Source organism: Osmerus mordax, chromosome 22 (genome assembly GCF_038355195.1).
Source record: "Osmerus mordax isolate fOsmMor3 chromosome 22, fOsmMor3.pri, whole genome shotgun sequence".
Classification (NCBI taxonomy): domain Eukaryota; kingdom Metazoa; phylum Chordata; class Actinopteri; order Osmeriformes; family Osmeridae; genus Osmerus; species Osmerus mordax.
In genome coordinates, this window is record NC_090071.1 from 11,429,477 (window position 1) to 11,451,445 (window position 21,969).

The 21,969-nt window shown below is 47.8% G+C and overlaps 2 protein-coding genes across 2 annotated transcripts; one reads left to right on the top strand and one right to left on the bottom strand.

The window, feature by feature from the left end:
- Nucleotides 1-4,264: 4,264 nt before the first annotated feature.
- ppef1 (protein phosphatase, EF-hand calcium binding domain 1) lies at nucleotides 4,265-12,627 on the bottom strand. The gene is made up of 18 exons (XM_067260676.1): nucleotides 12,576-12,627; nucleotides 11,596-11,625; nucleotides 11,193-11,320; nucleotides 10,360-10,420; nucleotides 9,642-9,811; nucleotides 9,454-9,568; nucleotides 9,296-9,342; nucleotides 9,048-9,214; nucleotides 8,821-8,857; nucleotides 8,258-8,407; nucleotides 7,967-8,139; nucleotides 7,405-7,627; nucleotides 6,069-6,254; nucleotides 5,750-5,892; nucleotides 5,497-5,603; nucleotides 5,186-5,349; nucleotides 4,838-4,922; nucleotides 4,265-4,437 (listed from the first exon to the last, which is right to left on the bottom strand). The coding sequence occupies exons 1-18, from the start codon at nucleotides 12,625-12,627 to the stop codon at nucleotides 4,265-4,267; spliced, it is 2,211 nt and encodes a 736-aa protein (XP_067116777.1).
- Nucleotides 12,628-19,828: 7,201 nt separating this feature from the next.
- On the top strand, nucleotides 19,829-21,516 carry LOC136966404 (leukotriene B4 receptor 1-like). The gene is made up of 2 exons (XM_067260910.1): nucleotides 19,829-20,585; nucleotides 21,203-21,516. Exons 1-2 carry the CDS (start codon nucleotides 19,829-19,831, stop codon nucleotides 21,514-21,516), a joined length of 1,071 nt encoding a protein of 356 aa, XP_067117011.1.
- The last annotated feature ends 453 nt before the right edge of the window (nucleotides 21,517-21,969 follow it).

Genomic DNA, 21,969 nt, shown 5'->3' on the forward strand with positions numbered 1-21,969 from the left:
AATATGAGGGGAGTGGTCAATTGGCTCCCCTTGAATTACAGAGAAAGCCTCCAAAATAGATAACCAGAAAATATGTAGTCCTGGAAAACCCATATTATAAAATGGAAACTGCGTATCATGATGTATACGAATGTGATGCCACTGGGATACGGCTGAAAACAACCCTTAATATCAGCACAGCTTCATTCTTAGATCCTGTATGAACTACTATACTTGTACTATTATTCATGATCTACACTGAGGTGTATGTTGGGAGGGAGAGATGATGTGTTACCCAGTCCTCTCTGCTCTAACCTCACAGGGGTAGATGATGAAAAAAACAGACACACTGTTGTCCCCATTAAACCCCTCTTCACTACAGCAGGTACAGGGTCCAAACCATGGGGGGAGTCACACCCTGGGAACAGGGGAGAGCAGGAGAGAGAGGGGGAGACTGAGATGGAGTGGTGGAGGGACAGTGAAGAAGAGGAGAACGAAGGGCAGAGGGTACTCAGAGAGACAGAGAAAAGGAGAGAGACAGAGAGAGAGAGAGAGAGAGAAAGAAGAGAGAAACAAAACAGAGATATAAACCCACAGTTCCTCACCCAGACAGACAGGAGTAACTCCGCTCCACTTCGCCCCCTGCTGGCAGTAGCTGTGTACATCCCCGTGGGCCAGGGTGTAACCAGGGTAGCAGGCGTACTGGACGTAGTGCCTGTACTCCCCTGGTCTGGGATGAGCCACGTTGCGGAAGTAGAAGGTTCCGTGGTTGGGCACAGGGGGATAGGGGCAGATGGGTTGCCTGTGAGAGGCCGTCCGCCTGGGCGGACCATTGGGGAGGTTTGGCAGGTGGTGTTCTGTTGAGGTGGGGAGCATGACTTGGGAGGTGGGCGGAGCAAGGGCAGGGACAGCAGAAAGGGGGACAGTCTCATTGGTCAGTGTGGGAGCCTGTCCCTGATTGGAGGAGGTGGGGGTCTGAGGAGATGGAGAGGAGAAGAGAGAAGAGGAGGGGATGTTGGGAGAGGGAGATGGAACGGAGGGGAAGGGAGGGAAAGAAGATTTGGGAGAGGGAGGGGGAGAAGTGCTGGGCTCAGAGGGGGTCCATTTGATCCTTCCCCCGACTCTCTGTTCTACAGCTGTATGAGAGGGCGAGTTGGACAGTGATGCTGTTGATGATGAAACTGGTGATGATGATGATGGAGCTGATGTGGGTGATACTGGTAGAGATGATGGTGTTGCAGAAGATGATGATGATGACAGTAGTGCTAAAGAGTGTGATGGTGGTGATGATGAGGATGATGATGGTGATGATGCTGGTGATGATGGTGATGATGGTGGCAATGATGCTGGTGATGAGGATGATGATGGTGGTGGTGATGGTGATAATGATGCTGGTGATGATGATGCTGGTGATGATGGTGGTGGTGATGATGATGGTGAAGATGATGGTGATGATGGTGATGATGATGATGATGCTGGTGATGATGATGATGCTGCTGGTGATGATGATGGTGGTGATGATGATGATGATGATGGTGGTGATGATGTTGGTGGTGATGATGTTGGTGGTGATGATGGTGATGATGATGGTGGTAATGATGATGTTGGTGACAATGGTGATAATGACGATGGTGATAATGATGATGGTGATGATGATGTTGGTGATGATGTTGGTGGTGATGATGATGATGATGGTGGTGATGCTGGTGATGGTAGGGATAAAGAGTGTAAGGCTGGTAATGACGATGGTGGTGGTAATGAGAAGGACAATGTCTCCTTTTGATTCTCGTCGTATTCCATTCCACTCAGAAGAACATTGGTTCCATTCCAGACCTTCTTGCTGGACCCTCTGTCCCCATTATTTCTGCTGAGCTCAGATCCCAGCTCCTTCTGACTGGACGAGAGGTCTTGGGTTCGAATCTTCTCCTCACCTAAGGCCTTGTAGAGGGCTCCAGACATGTCCTTCAGATGGACTTTGGGTCCAAACCCCTTATTAAATCTGAAAGTGAGAGGGATTACAGGATTTAGAATCTATACATAATTACTTTAGAAATACATATTAATAAAAAGAAAAAACATACAATAAATCACTTTTATTTTTATTCTGTGAAAACCTCACTGGAGTTTGTTCTGGAAGCGTTTGGGCAGGTTGTGACCCAGCTGGGGGGAGTGAAGGACAGCCTCCTTGGGGGCTGGGTTGGTGATGTCATGCTGGGTTCGCAGGTGATCCTTCAGGGCACCTGGAGCAAGGAGACCAGGGGCCATCCTGGAAGCCATCCTGGATCCAGACTGGGGACTGTGGTCAGGTGACTGCTTCCAGGTGGTCATCATGTCAAACGCTAGGAAACGAACAACAAAAACACAAAGAAATAAAATTAAATAACAAATGTAAAACTGTAAATCCTTTCTTTTAAAGACAGAAGATAGGTGACTGTTGTGTAAACAAGAGGCATAGATTCTAGGATATCATTTTGCAATGAGGGATACACATATACACACACACACACAAACGTACACAAAACACATACACACAGAAGGGAAAGAAGATGTTTGTACCTTTGCAGACGGGGTTGCTTTGATTCCAGCTCCTCCCCTTACAGTACAGCAGGGAGGGACCGTGGAGACGGTAACCAAGGTTACAGCTAAAGATGACCCAGGATCCTCTCTCAATGACACTGAAGAGCCCGTGAAGGAGAGGGCCAGGGTGGGGGCAACCTGAGGCTGTGAGGGGTGGGGGGGCAGCATAACTTCAACTACTACACACAGTATATGTTCAGTGTATCTATTGTGACAGACACAAATCCCAGACAGACACACTCCCACACACACACACACACACACACACACACAAAGAACTCACCGACACACACAGGGGGCTCCCTGCTCCAGTGTCCAGACACACAGCTGTTGGTGTGGTAACCATGGAGCTTAAAGCCACGATCGCAGCGATACGTCACATACAGACCTCCGTACCGGAAGAACGTCCGTCCATTTTCTAGGTGTCTGAGGCCTCCACAGTCCTGACCACAGCCTGGAGACACACACACACACACATAATGCACATAAGCCGAGACATGTAAACATCAAAACAAACCACTCAAATGTTACTTTCTCTGACCACCACGAGACAAAATGCACACACGTCTGCATGACTGAGTGTCTGCACACAGAACATACCTAGAGTGAATGTCCACAAGAGAGTCACCAGAGACAGGAGACCCAAAGGAGACCCTGTGGAGGAAAAGAGGTCCATGCCGAAGGAGAGCATAGGAGAGGAGGAGCAGAGCGAGAGCGAGAGAAGGCTGGATGAGCCTGAGAAGGCTGGATGAGACAGAACGGAGCTAGCGTTAGCCCTGCCGGCAGAAGACGCTATTTGGGAGGGGCTGTGGGAGGGGCAGATGGGAGGAGACTGCTGGAGGAGGAGTGTGGGAGGAGTGGGGGCAGGGGTGTCGGAGAAGTGAAGGAGGAGTGAAGGAGGAGTTGGAGAGGAGGAAAGAGGAGGGTTGGAGTAAAGGAGGACAGAAGGAGTGAAGGTAGGGAAGGGCTAGAGGAGGCGTTTACGTCACTGAAACACACACACACACTCCCCCATGTACCGTAGCACAAGATGGGCACAGAAAAGACTTAGGAGGCAGTTATAGCTTTAACAGACTCAAGCAAATCTGCTCAAATAAATCTTCTCCTTCCTTCCAGTCTACTTTATGTGCCTGCCTGGTACCTGGTCAGGTGTGTGTGTGTGTGTGTTTTGAATCCAGACCCTGACATTTGGTCTGGTTGTCAGAAGACCGGTTTTATGATGTTTCACACTCCCTAATAACAGTGGTTAGGACACACACACACATGCACGCACAGGCTTGCACGCGCAGACACTCTTTACACACACACACACACACACACATACAAAGTTGAAAAGGCATTTCATTGATGTTATACTGCAGTACAATGAGATACAGACCAGCTGATGAGCATGGGCGAGTGTGCATGCACACACGCAGACATGCACACAGGTATGAAAACAATAAAGAGGCTAACTGCTAACGACCTAGGCACCCCCAGCACGTGGCTGTAGAATACGCCGGAATCCTCAGGTTTCCCCAAATGCTCCCGAAAGGTACAGAACTCTCCAGAATATCTTTCCAGACACCCTCCGGTTTATGAGACATCCTGTTGGTGTTTACATGAGGGTTTACAGAGAATGTGTGTGTCCCTGAGGCAACAGTCTTGTCCAGTCAGGACCTCACAGGTGGATCCGTGGAGCTCCATCCCTCCATCCCTCTCAGCTCTGCTACTTGTGCACCACCCTGAAAGCCTCCAGGAACTCGTTGAAGTCAATGCTGCCATCTTTGTTGAAGTCGATGCTCCTCGCCAGCTCATCGATGGCCGTGTTGTCCACGGCAACGCCCAGGTGGGCGCTGAACAGGCGCCAGGTTTGACGGAACTCCTCGATGGAGATTAGACCTGCAGAGGAGGAGAGGAGAGAAGAGAGGAGGAGAGGAGAAGAGAGGAGGAGATTAGAGGAGAAGAAAGGAGAAGAGAGGAGGAGAGGAGAGAGGAGGAGATTAGAGGAGAAGAGAAGAGAAGAGAGGAGGAGAGAGGAGGAGAGGAGAGAAGAGAGGATAAGAGAGGAGAAGAGAGGAGAAGAGAGGAGAAGAGAGGAGAAGAGAGGATTGGACAGGAGCTCAAAGGAGAGGAAAGTGGGCAGGATGAGAAGGGTTAGGATTTCTTAGAGCGGGCTAGTAGATAGAACAATTTCTCAAAGCAGGTTAGTCCAGAACAATTTCTCAAAGCAGGTTAGTCCAGAACAATTTCTCAAAGTGGGGTGGCTCTTGTCCATCATGCTTTTCCTGGTGTGACACACCTGACTGATCCTTGTCTATGATGTTGAAGATGATCTCCAGGTCGGTCCTGTATCTGTACAGGGTCTCTGCCAGGCCGGGGGTCACCTAGGGCGATGGAGACCACAGCTCAGGTTAGGAAAGGACCAGGGTGGGTTAGCACCCTAATCTAGCACACCTGAGTCTAATAATCAGATGGTTTATCAGGTAACTAGTGTTGAATCAGGTCCAAGAAGTGTGCCTCAAGCAAACACCAACATGCAGGTTAGCTCTCCAGGAACAGGATTGGAGACCCCAATCTAGTACATGTCCTACATTCTAGTACATTCTACGTTCTAGTATATCCTATTTTCTCCATTCTGTGTTCTGACCCTGGGTAGTGGCTGGCCCAGGTCCATGTCCTGGAAGCAGGACTGGTACTCCACGCTGCCATCTGGTGCCAGGCGGGCCAGGCGTGGGCGCAGGGTCCTCCAGGGGAGGTCCAGCCTCAGGACAGCCTCCACCACCTGGGCCCACTCGCTGATGGAGATGCAGCCTGGAGGAAAACACACACACAGACACACAACTGTTGTTTGACAAGATATCAAGAACAGTGAGAGAGAAGATCGACGTAGAAAAGGTCGATAGAGAGAAGAGAGAAAGACAAAGAGAGAGAAAAGATAGAGAAAGAAAGAGCTCTTACCAGTGTTGTTCAGGTCATACTGCTGAAACCCAGTCATGAGCTCTGACCGATGAGTAAACAGCTTCTCCTGCAGAGCCTTCAGAGCTGACCCTTCTGCTACACTCACCCTGCACACACACACACACACACTTAGCCTTCAGAGCTTAACCCCACACACACACTTAAATTAATCTTTTACAAACTTTCTACAGTTTATACACACAGACCCCTCCCCTCAGACTCACTACACACACACACACACACACACACTGACCTCTGTGTGAGCGTGAGTTTCCGGGTGGATCGGCTGACCTGGTACTGGTAGAAGCGCGGCACCAGCTCTGAGCCCAGCTTAATGTAGGCACCACGGTTACTGCCCTCCTCATAGTAGTTAGACGCTGAGAAGATGGTGATCACCTGACACACACACACCAAACACGGCCAGCCACACACACGTACACATGGATGGACACACGAGCTCGGCTCATTGGATGGGAGTAGCGTGTGGGTGTGTGCCTGTGTTTGTACACATCAATGTCGCGTACATGTATTTGTGTGCTTCTGCCAGTCTGTGTGTGTGTGTGTGTGTGTACCTGTCCGTGGTGACACAGTTCGTAGCCCTCCTGCTTACACTCGTGGGAGCGTATGAGCAGAGTCAGGCCGTGTCTGTCCAGCAGGCGCTGGGTCACGTCCGGCCCAAAGTAGCAGCCGCCTCCCCTGAAGGTGTTGGGACTGCACCCCTCCTGGGGCTTGGGGTCACTCCACAGCACGTCCACCACCTGGAGAGGAGAGGGGGAGAGAGGAGGGGAGGGGGGGAGGGGGAGAGGGGAGGTGGGGAGGAGAGGGGAGAGGAGGGGGGGAGGGGAGGAGAGGAGGGGAGGAGAGGAGGGGGGAGGAGAGGAGAGGAGAGGAGAGGGGGAGAGAGGAGGGGAGGGGGAGAGGGGAGGAGGGGGGAGAGGAGGGGGGGAGGGGAGAGGAGGAGAAGAGGGGAGGAGAGGAGGGGAGTAGGGGAGGGGGGAGGAGAGAGGAGGAGAAGAGGGGAGGAGAGGAGGGGAGAGGAGAGGGGGAGAGAGGAGGGGAGGGGGAGGAGGGGAGGGGAGGGGGGAGGAGAGAGGAGGAGAAGAGGGGAGGAGAGGAGGGGAGGGGGGAGGGGAGAGGAGAGGAGGAGAAGAGGGGAGGAGGGGAGGGGGGGAGGAGACAAGAGGGGGGAGGGGAGAGGAGGACAAGAGGGGAGGGGGGGGGAGAGGAGGAGAAGAGGGGAGGAGAGGAGGGGAGAGGAGAGGGGGAGAGAGGAGGGGAGGGGGAGGAGGGGAGGGGAGGGGGGAGGAGAGAGGAGGAGAAGAGGGGAGGAGAGGAGGGGAGGGGGGAGGGGAGAGGAGGAGAAGAGGGGAGGAGGGGAGGGGGGAGGAGACAAGAGGGGGGAGGGGAGAGGAGGACAAGAGGGGAGGGGGGGGGAGAGGAGGAGAAGAGGGGAGGAGAGGAGGGGAGGGGAAGGTAACTTCAAGACTATGTGCATGTGAATGTATTGGCCTTATCGGCTTTGTTAGGTTCAGGGTTTGAGACTTCTGAACTCACTTCCCTGCAGGAATGCAGCCTTGATGGAGATTAATTGGAACCTGTTGGTAGGTATTACTCAGCATATTTGTAACGAAAACTGACCTCCTTGTTAAGTCGTTTATGTGAGGTTCTTTGTCTTTCCTATAAGCTTGGGTAGGATCTGTCATTGGACAGACAACCGATCACACCATTGCTGTGAAACCTCCCCATGCATGAATACACTTGGAATGATCTTACTACTGTATCCTTTAAGTCTGCATAACAACTGAACCATGATAGAGGAAAGGAGAGTTTAATCAAACTGGCGGAGGCACTTCCGGCGGATTGGGGGAAGTGTGGTGCCGTGCTACTCTGGTGGCGCCCTCCTCCTACCTGCTTCCACTCCAGCTCCTCCCGGGGGGGCTCTGGAGGGGTGAGGGCGACGAGGGAGTCCAGGAAGGGCACCTGGAGTGACCCGGAGGGGCTGGCGATCCCGTGAGAGGGGCTGGGGCGGGGCAAGGGGCGGTCAGGGCTCAGCGGAGCGCAGAGGGAGGACGAGGAAGAGGAGGAGGACGAGGAGGCACTTCCTTGTCTGGTCAGGCGACAGCGTCTCTTGCTGTGGAGACAGCAAGGGGGTGAGGAGAAACGAGAGAGAGCGAGAGCGAGAGAGGAGGGAAAGAAGGAGGAGCACGTGGAGAAAAGAGAGAGCGGGCGGAGAGAGAGGAGAGGGAGGGGAAGGAGAGAGAGGGGAGGGAGAGGTGGTGGAGAGAGAGGAGAGGGAGGGGAAGGAGAGAGACGGGAGGGAGAGGGGGTGGAAAGAGAGGGGAGGGAGAGAGATTGGAGGGAGGGCGGGAAAAGAGAAGAGAGAAGAAAAGAAGAAAGGGAAATGAGAAGGGGTCAATAGCAGAGTCAAAACGTGTGTGTGTGTGTGTCCTTCTCTGATTGGCTCTCTGACCCTTGGGAAGGGCTCCTGCTGTGGCCCCGGCGACTGTGTGACCGCGGGCTGCCTGCCTGCAGGCCTGCCTGCCTGCCTGCCTGCAGGCCTGGATGCCTGCTGGCCCGTCTGCTTCCCTGGCTCACGTCCAGTTGGTCCAGACTACGTCTGGGAAGCCTGAGCGCTGATTTGACCTGGGGGAGAGGAAACAAGAGAAGACAAGAGAAGATGATTGGACATAGACGATGCCACTCGTCCACCAATCGTCTATTCATCCGTCCGTATGTCTGTCCCTCCATCCGTCCGTCTGACCTTGTGTCTCTCAATGGTTCTGAGGAAGTCCAGGTCAGTCGTGTCCGATATCCCACCGTGCACGATCAGAACCTTGTTGTCTATCACCGTGGCGATGGGCAGCAGGCTAAAGATATCCTGGAGCAGCTGCAGGATCTCTGAGCCGTGGCTCTGCACGGCACACACACACACACACACACACACATTAAACTCTGTGCTGTTCCGAATAAGATCCTGTAGTAACAACTTACCACCACTAGAGGAGGATAACACTACAATGGAAACATTCAAACACGAAATGAAAAAGAAAAAGCTCTCTGCTCCAATGCTCCCTTGGGGGGTGTGGAGAATGTAACTGACCCTAAAAAATTTTAAGATTAGGCCAATTAAGATAACAATAAGATTATCTAAGACAACTATAACAACATAGTTCTATACATATAAACAGTATATACAGTTATATACATCAAAAGTTGATTTAATGTATAATGATAATGCACAGATGTAATCAACAGTTCAATGAACTGATTTAAGTGGACATGTAATGGGGTAGAGACACAGACAATTCATAATGATCAGTTTACCTTGTACTTCTGCATGACCTCCTTAGTGAACCCATATCTGGAAGAGATCACACATATCACACACAAAGATCACAAAGAGATTACACAAAGATCAAGCAGAGGTCACACGTAGGTCACGCGAGAGATTACACAGGCCAGTCAGGATGTGAACGGATGCACTCGTGTGTTGGGTCTAACGGCAGATCCCTGAGGAAAAGAAGCGACCCGGGTTCCCTCCCCCCACTGACCGCAGGTTCATGATGTGGTCCTCGTGGTTGCCCCGGTTCAGGTGCATGTGGTCGGGGTAGAGGAGCATGTAGGAGAACAGGAGGACCAGCACCTCCACACTCTTCTTCCCTCGATCCACAAAGTCTCCGTTGAACACGTACGGCGTCTCGGACGAGGGCAGGCCGTTCTGGAACATTGGCGTTTGTTAGGATGACGCCAAGAATTCCGTCGGTGATGAACCTTGTCGTTCTGGAGCCGCTGTGTTTACCTTGTAGAAGATGAGTAGTAGGTCGTCTAGTCTCCCGTGAAGATCCCCTAAGGACAACAGACGACAACAAACATCAGCCTGGATTCTCACAAAAAAGGAACAGGAAAGTGAACCGTCAATTATGTGTGTTTGTGTTCGTGGGCGCATGTGTGAGTTACCACAGATGGTTATCTCCCGGGTATAGGAGGTAGACAGGTGGATGATGTTGGGCATCTGCTTCAGGAACTTCCTGGTTTCATGAAGTAGCTGTAGAACATACCTGGCGTGGAGGATCTGAGTGGAGAGGAGAGATATGTCAGAAAGAGGGTAGGAGCTAGGACCCAGGGTCAAGGTTGTAGGACAGCACCTGCTGGTCCTTGAAGGCGCTGAGCAGAGCGTTGGTGTGTTCCACCCTGAGGGGGAAGGAGAGGTGGGGCCCGATGTAGGATTCCGGAACAGTCATCTGCTCGTAGCTGCTCTGCCGTTCTCTCTGGTACCATGGGTCCGCCACGGGACCCAGCAGGTGGGAGATCAGGTCTGGAACCCAACACGGATGTGCATGCACACAAAACACAAGCAAAGTAGACAATGACACACAGACACACACACGTATGCACACCAAAGTCGCCCTCGCCCCACACACAGACAGTGGGTGATGGCGTTTTTCATGCTTAGTTGGTAGTTTGGTTTATATTAGAAGCATGATGTAGCATCCCTTCGGAGCAGAGCAGGGGACCCACAGCTGCGTCCGTCAGACCGGCCGCTCACCAGCGGGATTCCTCTGTCGGACTAGTTGCTAAGCAACACAGCATCGCCACACGGCCTCTGTGGATCAATGCAGGGGTGGGATGTAGCTAACATCTAGTAGTGAGGCGGATGGGAAGGAAAGGGGCTGAAAAGAGGCACAGGAGTAGCAGGAGGAAGAGGAGAACGAGAGGGGATGTTATGAAGAGGAGGAAGGAGATGCGATAGGAGGGTATGGAAAGACGAGGGTAAAAGAGGAGGAGGGTGGAGGACGGGGCGGAGGAGGAGGACGGGGCGGAGGAGGAGGAGGAGGAGGAGGAGGAGAGGTCATCCTTCCGTACCTGGACCGTTGGCGTTCAGCTGGGTGAAGTTGTCCAGCATGAAGCTGAAGAAGCTGGAGAGCTGAAAGAGGGGCAGAAGGGAAGAGGTGAGAAACAAACAAAGACATTGATTCATTTGGACTGGTATGACTTGTGGTTGGTCTCCAGGATTAGGGCTGAGTCTTGCTTGGTTCTGTAGCTGTTTATGAATGTGAGGTCTAGTTCTACCTGTAGAAGTTAAAGTTGTGAGACAGGTCTACCTGTGGGTGGTTAGAGTTGTGAGACAGGTTTACCTGTGGCTGGTTAGAGTTGTGAGACAGGTCTACCTGTAGCTGGTTAGAGAGGTGAGACAGGTCTACCTGTAGCTGGTTAGAGTTGTGAGACAGGTCTACCTGTAGCTGGTTAGAGTTGTGAGACAGGTCTACCTGTGGCTGGTTAGAGAGTTGAGACAGGTCTACCTGTAGCTGGTTAGAGTTGTGAGACAGGTCTACCTGTAGCTGGTTAGAGAGGTGAGACAGGTCTACCTGTAGCTGGTTAGAGTTGTGAGACAGGTCTACCTGTAGCTGGTTAGAGTTGTGAGACAGGTCTACCTGTGGCTGGTTAGAGAGTTGAGACAGGTCTACCTGTAGCTGGTTAGAGTTGTGAGACAGGTCTACCTGTAGCTGGTTAGAGTTGTGAGACAGGTCTACCTGTAGCTGGTTAGAGAGGTGAGACAGGTCTACCTGTAGCTGGTTAGAGTTGTGAGACAGGTCTACCTGTAGCTGGTTAGAGAGGTGAGACAGGTATACCTGTAGCTAGTTAGAGAGATGAGACAGGTCTACCTGTAGCTGGTTACAGAGGTGAGACAGGTATACCTGTAGCTGGTCCTGCTCTCCTGCGTACTCTATGGACTGGAAGATGTTCCAGGTATAGCGCCGCCTCATCTCCAGACGAGCAATGTAACGTCGGTACCAGCGCTGGATCAAGATGGCTGCCTTCATGGCTAAGAGAACAGGAGAGAGAGAGGGGCATGATGGGACTCCAGACCAGCCAGACCACACTGTCAGTGTTCTGCTGTTCTTTCTGCACTGGGTTCGCATGACACTTCCTGATTGACCAATAAGCAATCAGGGGAAAGATGGGGACGCTGACCAATGGCACAGAAGGTCAGGGGTACCAGATGGAGAACACTGACCAATGGGACATATAGACGGGGGTGAGTGACAGGAACATTGACCAATTGGAACAGAGCGATGTTGTTGAGAGGAAGTCTCTTACTTAGTGCAGGACTGGGGCTCTTGGCAATTCCTGCTGGGAGATAAGGAAGGAGGAGGGAAGGAGTAATTAAATTAAATGAACTTAGGTGGAGAGAGTGAGGGAAACTTAACAAGACACAGGGGAGGAGAAGAGAAAGAACATTAAAAAAACTCCCTAGCAGATATTTGGCAGGAACCTGAGACGACAGAATTAAAAGACAGGGAAAAAGTACCCCTGCTAAACATCCTGCAAATATTAAATATTATGGAATAAAAGGACACAAGACTTGTTCCTGGATGGACAATAATGGTTGAAGAAACGTGTAGCTAATTTACATTGAATCAAATAATACTGCATGTCGGTTGAAGTGCATTTGAATCCGAGCTGAATCAGAGCTACTATCAGAGCTAATCAAGCTGCTAAATGAATACATTTACATTCATGTGTTCATTTAGCAGCAGCTGGAGGCCAAAGCGATATTGAACATGAAAAAGTGCATATTAAGTGCACCTGGGGATCAGGAACTAACAGTATCATGGGGGTCAGGTGGCTGAGCGGTTAGGGAATTGGGCTAGTAATCAGAAGGTTGCTGGTTCGATTCCTGGCCGTGCAAAATGATGTTGTGTCCTTGGGCAAGGCACTTCACCCTACTTGCCTCAGGGGGAATGTCCCTGTACTTTACATTTTACATTTACATTTAGTCATTTAGCAGACGCTCTTATCCAGAGCGACTTACAGTAAGTACAGGGACATTCCCCCGAGGCAAGTAGGGTGAAGTGCCTTGCCCAAGGACACAACGTCAGTTGGCATGACCGGGAATCGAACTGGCAACCTTCGGATTACTAGCCCGACTCCCTCACCGCTCAGCCAACTGACTCCCAACTGTACTTACTGTAAGTCGCTCTGGATAAGAGCGTCTACTAAATGTAAATGTAATGTAAATGTATTGGGACACTGTGTTTCCCAGATTTAAGTCTCCAATCCGAGTGTCATCCCCTCACCTGGCCCTGGCTTCTTCTGGCTCTCTGTTGAGATGGAAGTGCCACAGCCCATTGTGGCCACACGCAGGTCAGAGGTCACATAGGGTCAGCAGATTATGGTTTGGGGTCAGAGAGGCACCTTTCTCTGAAAGGCACTGGTCAGCCGCCATGTTGATAATTATGCAGGTCTGGTGGAGGAATTTCAAATAACTTAATACTTTGTAAAACACTCCAGGGTTATCCCACCCAACCCAAAGCAGAAAGATCAAACAAATGCACAAACGTACAAACTTTTCTGTGCAATTTTTACAGAACTGACTGATGGGAGGCCTTCATCTACATAGTGTAGACAGGTTTTTAAGGTTGTATGGTCCGCAACATTAATTCAAGGCCCACATTAGAAACATTTTGCAAACAGAAGTACCCCTCCAAAAAAAGTCCATCTTCAGGTTTGTAAGGTTTGAAAGAACCACTTAACCAAACAACATTTTATATGCTTTAGCTGTCTATCAGGAACATAAGGATTTTCCCATTTTATTGCTACAAATGGTTCTGTATAACATGCTTTATATTAGAGTGTAGTAGACTTGAACTCTGCAGTAAGCTTCATCAGGTCACTGCATGTGGAGTGCTGATGTTACCATGACATTAACATAGCCCCTTGAGTTTTAGGCTATTATGGGGTGAGTTGCCATGGAGACACGTCATGTTTGATGACAGCTTGACACTGGGTGTCTATGGACCTAGCTGATGGTGAAACTCAAGTAGGCTAGTACTAATGAGATTACAGCTAAATAATATACAGACATTAGCGCCAGCATAAACGAAATGTATTCATGCATTGATTGTCAACCAAAGTAAGGTTTAAAGTTATTAAATGTCAACGAAATTAGATGCTGCTGTATTGACAGAAAGTAAACCACACTTAAATACTATTAATATAGGCTGCATTGATTAACCTTAATATTGAATCCAAGATCAGATGCTTTTATATTAAAACACGTACGTCCACGTCCATAGAGTCCAGGGATCAGAGAAACACCGGTTGATCTGACTGCCACTGCTTCCCGCCAGCTGCATGCGCACAACCTATCCTCTGGCTCCGCTGTCTTCGAGGGATACTACCGCATCAGCATCCTCACTCTTAACTGCGAGCACTAGCGAAGAGTGGGTGTCTTCTCATTGACGGCACGGAACACGAATACAAACAAAACAGATGACGAGAGAGACAGAGAGAAAGAGAGAGAGACAGAGATTAATTGAATCTGAAGAGTGCGTAAAGCAGCCCAGCCCATTTTCTCTCCCTGTCCTCCAGCATTCAGAAAAACCACAGGTGCACGGTAATGAGAAGCGTCATTCAGGCCCTGCCGTTGTTCCACCTGCTGACAATAGGCTTCCATCACCATTTAGCGAAAAATGCCTGCTTAAGCATGATTAAAGCCACCGTCCGCTTGGGAGTAGGTATACTCCTACCTTTGCAGAACAATACAGCCTGCTTATAATCAGAATATGCTTGTATACAGTATAAATAAAGACCAGATAAAGAATGATGCATTGTTTATTTAGTTTATAGTGTAAACAATGGGATTTCAGCTGCCTCTGAATTATCTACAGAAAAACAGACAGACAGATGAAGGAGAGTTGGGAGATGGATGGCAAATGGTCATAAATGTACTGCTGCAAACTTCTATCATTTGACTGGCACTCATTTTCTCACTGCTCAACCTTTTTTAATTTTCTGAGGCTGCCCCCCAAAATGACGAATGTCCCTCCCACCCTTCCTTTTGCTTATGATGACAATGACTGTGTATCAAAGCTGACTTTAATAAAACTGCGTGCACTGTCTCAAACACTAATAATAGTGATCATAAGCAAGTAATAATGAGATATACTATATGAATATGCAATAAATGAAGCACTGCATTCAAAATATCACAAACACGTCTCAAAAGCAAACATTTGTCTCAGCCTACGTTGCAAACACCTTCGCCATAATATGACATTTTTAGATATACCATAGCCTATAGCCTACACAAAGTTATTCAAAACCTAAAGCTCTTCTTTCATGAACTCTTATGTCCATTTCTGTACAAGACTGAAAGTAAATGGCAGAGATGTTGAAAAATTCATGGTAAACACGAAAACAATGTGAATACAGTATTACACAGTACGAAAGAAAATAAATACATCAACCGTGTGTAGTATGACAGAAACCAAAAACCAAAAGAAACCAGACAAAGGAATGGTCTGTGTGTGTGTGTGCCATGAACTTTACGTAAATGGAGACAAAAGTGGCCCCAAATACAAAATACAGATGCTAGCTAAGAATCTAGGAGGTTTAACCCCCTGGCCTAAACCAGAGGTGACAAGTCTCGGTGTAATCCTGGACTCAGATTTGAATTTCAACTTTCACATTAATAAAGTGACCAAAACTGCTTTTTTTTCACCTCAGGAATATAGCAAAGGTACGACCATTCATAAACATAAGGTCCTTTTCCTCACATACAAAGCTGTAAACGGACAAGGACCTAGCTATATTGCTAACTCTCTTACTAACTACACACCAGCTAGAACACACTGCGATCATCAGATGCAGGCCTATTAGAGGTCACCAGAAGCAGTCAGAAGAACATTGGTGATGCGGCCTTTGTCAATTACGCCCCAAAACTTTGGAACACATTACCCATAAATATTAGGGAAGCAAACACGCTAGACATTTTCAAAAGACAGCTTAAAACCTATCTTTTTACCAAAGCATTTACTAATTTGATCTCATAAGGGTTTTATTACTTTTATTAGTTGTATTATTGTTTTTATTGACTTTACTTGTATTATTGTTTTCATTGGTTGTATTTTGGATTCCCGCAAAGATTGCGGCCTGCCTGTGTTTTGTAACATTTTATTTAGTATATTGGGAAACCACAAAGACTGTGGCTCGAGATACCGCAAGACTGTGGCTCGAGATACCGCAAAGACTGCGGCTTGTAATCAATTAAAAGGCTTGAGCGGTTCTGGACTGCTCTGCAAAAGGTCTGAGATTGTGTGTTTTGGATTTCTGTGTTCTGGATTACTGCAAAGACTGCGGCCTGTGTTCAGAAGAGTGTTATTACTTTTATTAATTATAATAGTTTTTATTGATTTTATGTAAAGCAGCTTGAGCTGCAATTCTTGTATAAAATGTGCTATATAAATAAAGTCTTAGTATTATTATTCTTATTAGGTATCTAAATGAAAAGAAACATTTAATCTGCTAAAATTGGGTTGTACTCGTAGGCCTGCTTCCCTCATTGTCATTCCATTAACAAGCACATGGTCTATGACTGTTGCTCGAATTTTAAATGAAATTAATGGTCTTGATCTTGGTCTTCCTCCTCCTCCTAGTCCTCCTCGTCCACCACCTCTTACTCTTACTCTGCCTCAGATTGTTTCCCACCATTCTTACATCCATCCTGAGTCGTGCATTGGCTTGTGTTTGGTCAGCGTCCCTTTTGCTGAACTGAACACCCTGTTTAAATGGTGGTATTACGAGGGGTGCAAAACCGAACTGCAAAAAAACCGAATTGTTCAACACACAAACCACTGCCCGGTTTTTACATGTAAACCGCGGTTTTTCGGATCTACGAGAAAACACAACCTAATACTGTTTGTCATTCCCCTTTCCCGTACCCTTTCCCAGAGATTACCTGTCCAATGAACTGTCAGTATATCAATGACGAGTCACGTACTGGAAGGAACTGGAGAGAGGCAAATCATACGAAGCTAGGCAAGATAAGAATATGTGGAGAATGGAGATGGCATGTGGAGGTGAAAGGTTAGCGTCTGAGGATGTACCATCGTCTTTGAAGTCACCTGCGTGGCAACATTTTGGATTTAGTGTTGACTACAATAGCGATGGAGCGAAGGTCGTCGATAAAATCCTCTGAAATAATGTTGATTTCATATTTTATCAAATCTCTGGATGTAAGCTGACAATGTTATTCATGCAGAGAAAATACAAATAGAACACTGAAATGGTAATGTTTTTTTCTTCCCCCTAATGTGCTAAACAAACCGAACCGAAACTGAAACCGTGACCCATAAACCGCAATACAAACCGAACCGTGGGCTTGTTGAATTGTTGCACCCCTAGCACCAACATTGGTAAGCAGATCTTGAATGGCGAAGCCCTTGTCTGCCATGACTTCATCACCAGGTTCGAGGAGGTCTAAGATGTGAGACTGGTGATCTCCTCATCAGAAATTGAACAGGTGTAGAGGGGAGAGATGAAGGTCACTGCACCACATGGAGCAACTCCAATAAGACCTTTAAATGTAGTGGTGCTCTCTTGTAATTGGAGAAGGTCTCTGAGTGCAGTGTCAGAGAAGCTGGGCTCTCACAGCGAGCTTCAGTGCAGTCAAGGATCACACTGAGGTTTGGACTGTACAACCTATCTTTTTCGGAACTCTCCACAGGACACTCTGTCATGTGTAGCCTAGGTGTTACCGCCACCGCTGGTTGGAGGATGTATTGCATTTTATGTACATTTTTTGTTGAACTTCGGTTTTAGCTTAAGTCAAAAGTGTTTAACATGACCTGATAGGTGTTTCAGGGCAGGATGGGAGCAACTAGAGCAAGCTTCCTGAGGAGAGAAAGCAACCTCGATTTTACTGGAGGAACTGGAGATCATGTTTATGACCCTGGAGGAGCGGCCAGGCGGGAGACTGCTGGTGGAGAGAGGTCACGGGGCGATGCCGTTGAAGAACGACAGCAACTCCGAGGGGTTATTATAGAAGTGTGAGAAGGAACAGTATGGGGGAGGGGGTGTGAGGAGTAGGTGGATGTTGATGATGACACTGCTATGTTGTTACATTTATTCACAGTCTCGAGTTTCCAGTCATGTGAAACTTAGTATGGGGGAGGTGGGGCTTTCCAAGGGTATAGTGGCGGATGTTAAGACCTTGTTTTACACAACCTTCAACTGGCCCTTCACAACATCCACCTACCCCTCACACCCCTGCCCCATATTGTGCCCTCTGACACCTCTGTAAAAACCTAAACTGCTAACCATTAATAACAGTTAATTACACTACAGCAGTGCCTCTGTACAACGTTGTTGCTATTTGAGTTGCTGTTTCATGACATGGTAGTTGATGTGACTTGTCGTGCAATGTGTTGCAAAAGATAAAACTGTGAGGTGTTCTACAGGGTTGGGTAATCAGGGTAACTGATTACCCAAGAGATACAGACATAAGCTCAGAGGAAGAGAGACAGATGATGAACAAGTCTTGGTCCCACCTCTCACAACTGTATAACTGTGTTTTTGTTTGTGTCTGTGTGTTGTGTATATGTGTTAGGGAAAATGTGTTCATTTGAAGGCTGAAAAGGAATATTCCATACACTGCACAACACATTTTTGCTTCTCCACCACAACAACAATGTGTCATTGGTGACATTTACGCACGTGTCTGACTGTGTGGTATGACACCGGAGGAGAGTGTAAGGGGAGACATTCTTCACGTATACATTCCACATTCCTCCTCTTCCTCATCGGCAGGAATGGTAAGCTGCTGTGTAAGCATGGACCTAGAAAGCTGCTGGCTCGGATAGGCCTCACAGAGCCACTGTTGTCTTGACCAAATCGCTTCTGTTTTACATTTTCCAGTCCCGGTGCTTGTTCTACTGTGCTACTAAGTCTGGCATTGCCTGCATTTAAATATTGACAAATGTTTTACGTAATATATCTTGTGTATATTGTGGCAACCAAGGGGCACAGCTAGGACCGCAGAGCACCACTTAAAAGCCCGGTTTGTGATATGCCAAAGCAGGCGTTTATTACCATAAACAACCTAAAAAATACAAAAAGAAAATATAGCTGCAGGCAGCCATGGCGGGTTCCTCCTCAACATTGCTAACTTTTGCTAAATTGACATGATACAGACATGTATTTCATACAATTTCTCTACAATTGTCATTGTAGAGAAAAATCCATGCTGCCGACATTATGGGTTCTTGAGACTTTTTTGTTCCCCATGAGCAATAAGGCATGCGTACCAACTTTTAGACATCTTGGCCTGATGGGGTCAAAATGCCACCCTTTGAAAGTGACAACTTTGAAGCGTGTTCTGTCAGGCCACCTGTGCTCTGGTCAGGCCCATCATGCAGAGATCCATTCTTTAAAAGCTTTGACTACAACAATAACTTTATGAAAGTGAGGATACACTTTACTAAAGTGTGTGTAGGTTATGTACTACTACTGCATGCTCTGCCCACACACTTTCCCCATCCATGCTGTTTCTTCTTTCCCAGCGCAGGTCATGCCAAGGCATAAATGCGGCGGCCGCATGAGGTTTAGAAGTAGCCCAAAAAACATACCACACGCAGCAATATTGTTTTCAAAGATCCCCAGGACTGGTTAGTACTCCCAGAGTCCCATTCAGGACTCCCTGAATCGACCTCGCTCTAGAATCTCAGTCAAACACAACTGACAAAAGTCATGCGGGCAACTGGACCAAGGTAGAGCTAATGTCCAGCTGCTTGCAAGTGTACCTTGTAATGGTACAGCAGCCTGACAATACATTTACATGGTCAGACTCTCTGATCTCATTAAACTAAACAACATGCACAATCAGCGTGACCAACAGGATTATCTTAATTAACTAACAAACAATGACATTACACACCTTTAACAGAACAAACACAACAACTGAAATCCTTCGCACGGCTGTTGTAACCAAACTATTTTCCACCACTCTTTGCGTTTTTTTGGTATGCCGCACTGCATGCTGGGTACCCAAGGGCGCTGACGCTACAATAGTTATCTAGCTGTCTTCCGACTGCGTAATATGACGAGATATTTCCTAAACTGACATGCACCAACTCAGAGCACTGACTTTCAACATCCATTTACACATTTTGTCTCTATTTTTTACTCTACTCTTAGCGCATGACTATGTTTACCTTAATGTCAGCACCTCTGTCATCAATTGTCTCTGGAGTGGGGGGTGGGAGCTACTTGTCCAAAAAAATTGTAAGTGAAAAACTAGCCCAGGGCGCCAAATGTGCTAGGACCGCCACTGGTCAGACTTGAACAGGAAGCTCTGCTCATGTCATTTTGCTCATGCCCTAAATTTGGAGTGCTAAAACCGAGGTCATTTCACTAGAACCTGACAGGAACCAGAAACTACACTAATTTTAATGTACCTACTGGCGGTCTGACATTTCAGTTCCTCTTTTTGAGGTCAAAACCATATCACTCAAGCAGTCAAGAGGACATTTTGCCTTTGAAATCTGCAGTCATGCAACAGCACAACAACTCAAGCTCAAGCGTGGCTGCCGTCCCTGTGGCAAACCAGGTGAGCAGCGCAGTACTGGGGCTGTGCTTTCTTTTTGGCATGCCTGGGAACATAATGGTTGTGGTGGTGATACTCCGCAACTTCAAGAAGGACAACTTCACCCTGCAGCTGATGCTGAATCTGGCTGCAGCTGATATACTGTGCCTCATAACTTTGCCACTATGGATCCATTACCTGCTCGTTGGCTGGACCTTCAGTCAAGCTGTCTGCAAATTACTGACTGTTTTTATCTATATTAGCGTCTGTTCCAGTGTGATGACTGTTACGCTGATGAGTGTCCAGAGGTATATTGCAGTGCTGTATTCGCAGCAGTGGGCAAAACTGGGAGGGAAATGTGAGAAGGCTCTCCTCTTCTCTCTGTGGCTGCTAGCATGCATCCTATCCATCCCGGCTGCCGTCCCTTTTAATGTTAGGAAGGAGGGAGCGTTGCATGATTGTAAGAGGGTGTTCACCTCAGATGGACAAAGAGCTGCAATCTACATATTTGAGACTCTTCTGGGGTTTGTTGCTCCTTTTGCCATCCTGGTCACATCCTACTGTCGTCTCCACAGGAAGGTCCATGAGACAGGCTTTTTCAGCAGCAAAAGACTGACTAAACTGGTCACCAATATCTTAGTGACGTTTTTCATCCTCTGGATTCCATTTCATGTTCTCAACATTATCAGCGTTGTGGGCATTGCCTTGAAATCGTCTCATCCAGGTGCATCTAAACAATTGTTTGACTTCAATACTGTCGCTGAACATTTTGTTGAAAGCTTCGTTTTCATCAACAGCTGTGTGAACCCTTTCCTTTATGCTTTTGCATCTCAAAGCCTGCGTCAAAGCACAGAAGACTCACCTCAGATGGATGTCTGTATGCAAAGAAATGCTCCATAATGCTGTCTAAGATCTTGCTCTGCCGGGCTGCAGTCCTCAAAACAATAGCTGCCATGTGTCCCTATGCACCTAACTACGGACTTGAAGTCCATTGAAAACGAGGCCATGCCTTCATTTTATGGTATGTGGTCATGGGAAGAGCAGGTAAACACACCTGTCATTCCCTCTACCTGCCCCACACTATGCACTATCTAGTTCGGGACGGACTATTGTGCAAAATGTAAGAAAAGCTTTCACAGCATGAATTCGCCAACTACGTATATTGCCAAAACTGGTGTTCCGTTAGCATTCTAGCAAGCCTTTATCAGTACCAACTGTTGTTCTTGATGCAAAATTATTGGATGCCAGTACGTAGTTAGCTCTCTAAGCTTTTATTAGTAACAACTGTCACCCTGCCGGTGTGGATCTACTCCCTGCTCTCTGGTTGGGTTTTTGGTCCAGCTCTCTGCAAGTTCCTCTTCTTCATCGTCTACACCAGTCTGTACGCTTGTCTGCTGACAGTGAGTCTGATGAGTGTTCAGAGGTTCCTAATGATTCTCTATCCCATTTTCTGGGCCAAACTGGGCAGAGCAGATCAGACAGCACTGCTGGTCTCCCAATGTCAGACTGTCTTCACGTCGGACCGTGAGGAGACGGCCATTCTCCTTAGCGAGACTCTTCTGGGATTTGTTGCTCCTTTCACCGTCCTGGTCACAATTACTGCTGCATCCACAAGAGAGTCAACCAGACAGCCATCAACAACATCCAGCAACTGACCAAACTTGTCACCGGCATCGTAGTGACTTTTTTCATCTTCTGGATCCCAGTTCATGTCCTTAATGTGGTAGACATTTTCGCAATTTCCCTGAAAACAACTCACCCTAGATTATCAATAAAGCTAGAACAAATCAGCAATTTGTGTGGAACAGTTGTAGCTAGCTTAACTTTTCTGAACAGCTGTATAAATCCATTCCTGAATGCTTTTGCTTTTCGTGGCCTTCGGCAAAACTAACAGTTGTAATACCTCTCCTTCCTTGATAATACACTGAAGAGATAGAGGTCGTAGTATTGATAATGCACTGAAGAGATAGAGGTAATAGTATTGATAATGCACTGAAGACATAGGGGTAGTAATATTGATAATGCACTGACGACATAGGGGTAGTAATATTGATAATGCACTGAAGACATAGGGGTAGTAGGCACACATGTGGTGTTCAGCCAATCAA

Bases quoted from the DNA above. Each gene is read 5' to 3' on its own strand.
- ppef1 (XM_067260676.1), bottom strand. From the start codon at position 12,627: ATGGGCTGTGGCACTTCCATCTCAACAGAGAGCCAGAAGAAGCCAGGG. The intron at 11,321-11,595 runs GTAAGAGACTTC...CTGTTCTCTTAG, and splicing joins GAGCCCCAGTCCTGCACTAA to CCATGAAGGCAGCCATCTTG. The intron at 6,255-7,404 runs GTAGGAGGAGGG...TCTCCTCTCCAG, and splicing joins AGGAGCTGGAGTGGAAGCAG to GTGGTGGACGTGCTGTGGAG.
- LOC136966404 (XM_067260910.1), top strand. From the start codon at position 19,829: ATGCAACAGCACAACAACTCAAGCTCAAGCGTGGCTGCCGTCCCTGTG. The intron at 20,586-21,202 runs GTGCATCTAAAC...TTTTTGGTCCAG, and splicing joins CTTGAAATCGTCTCATCCAG to CTCTCTGCAAGTTCCTCTTC.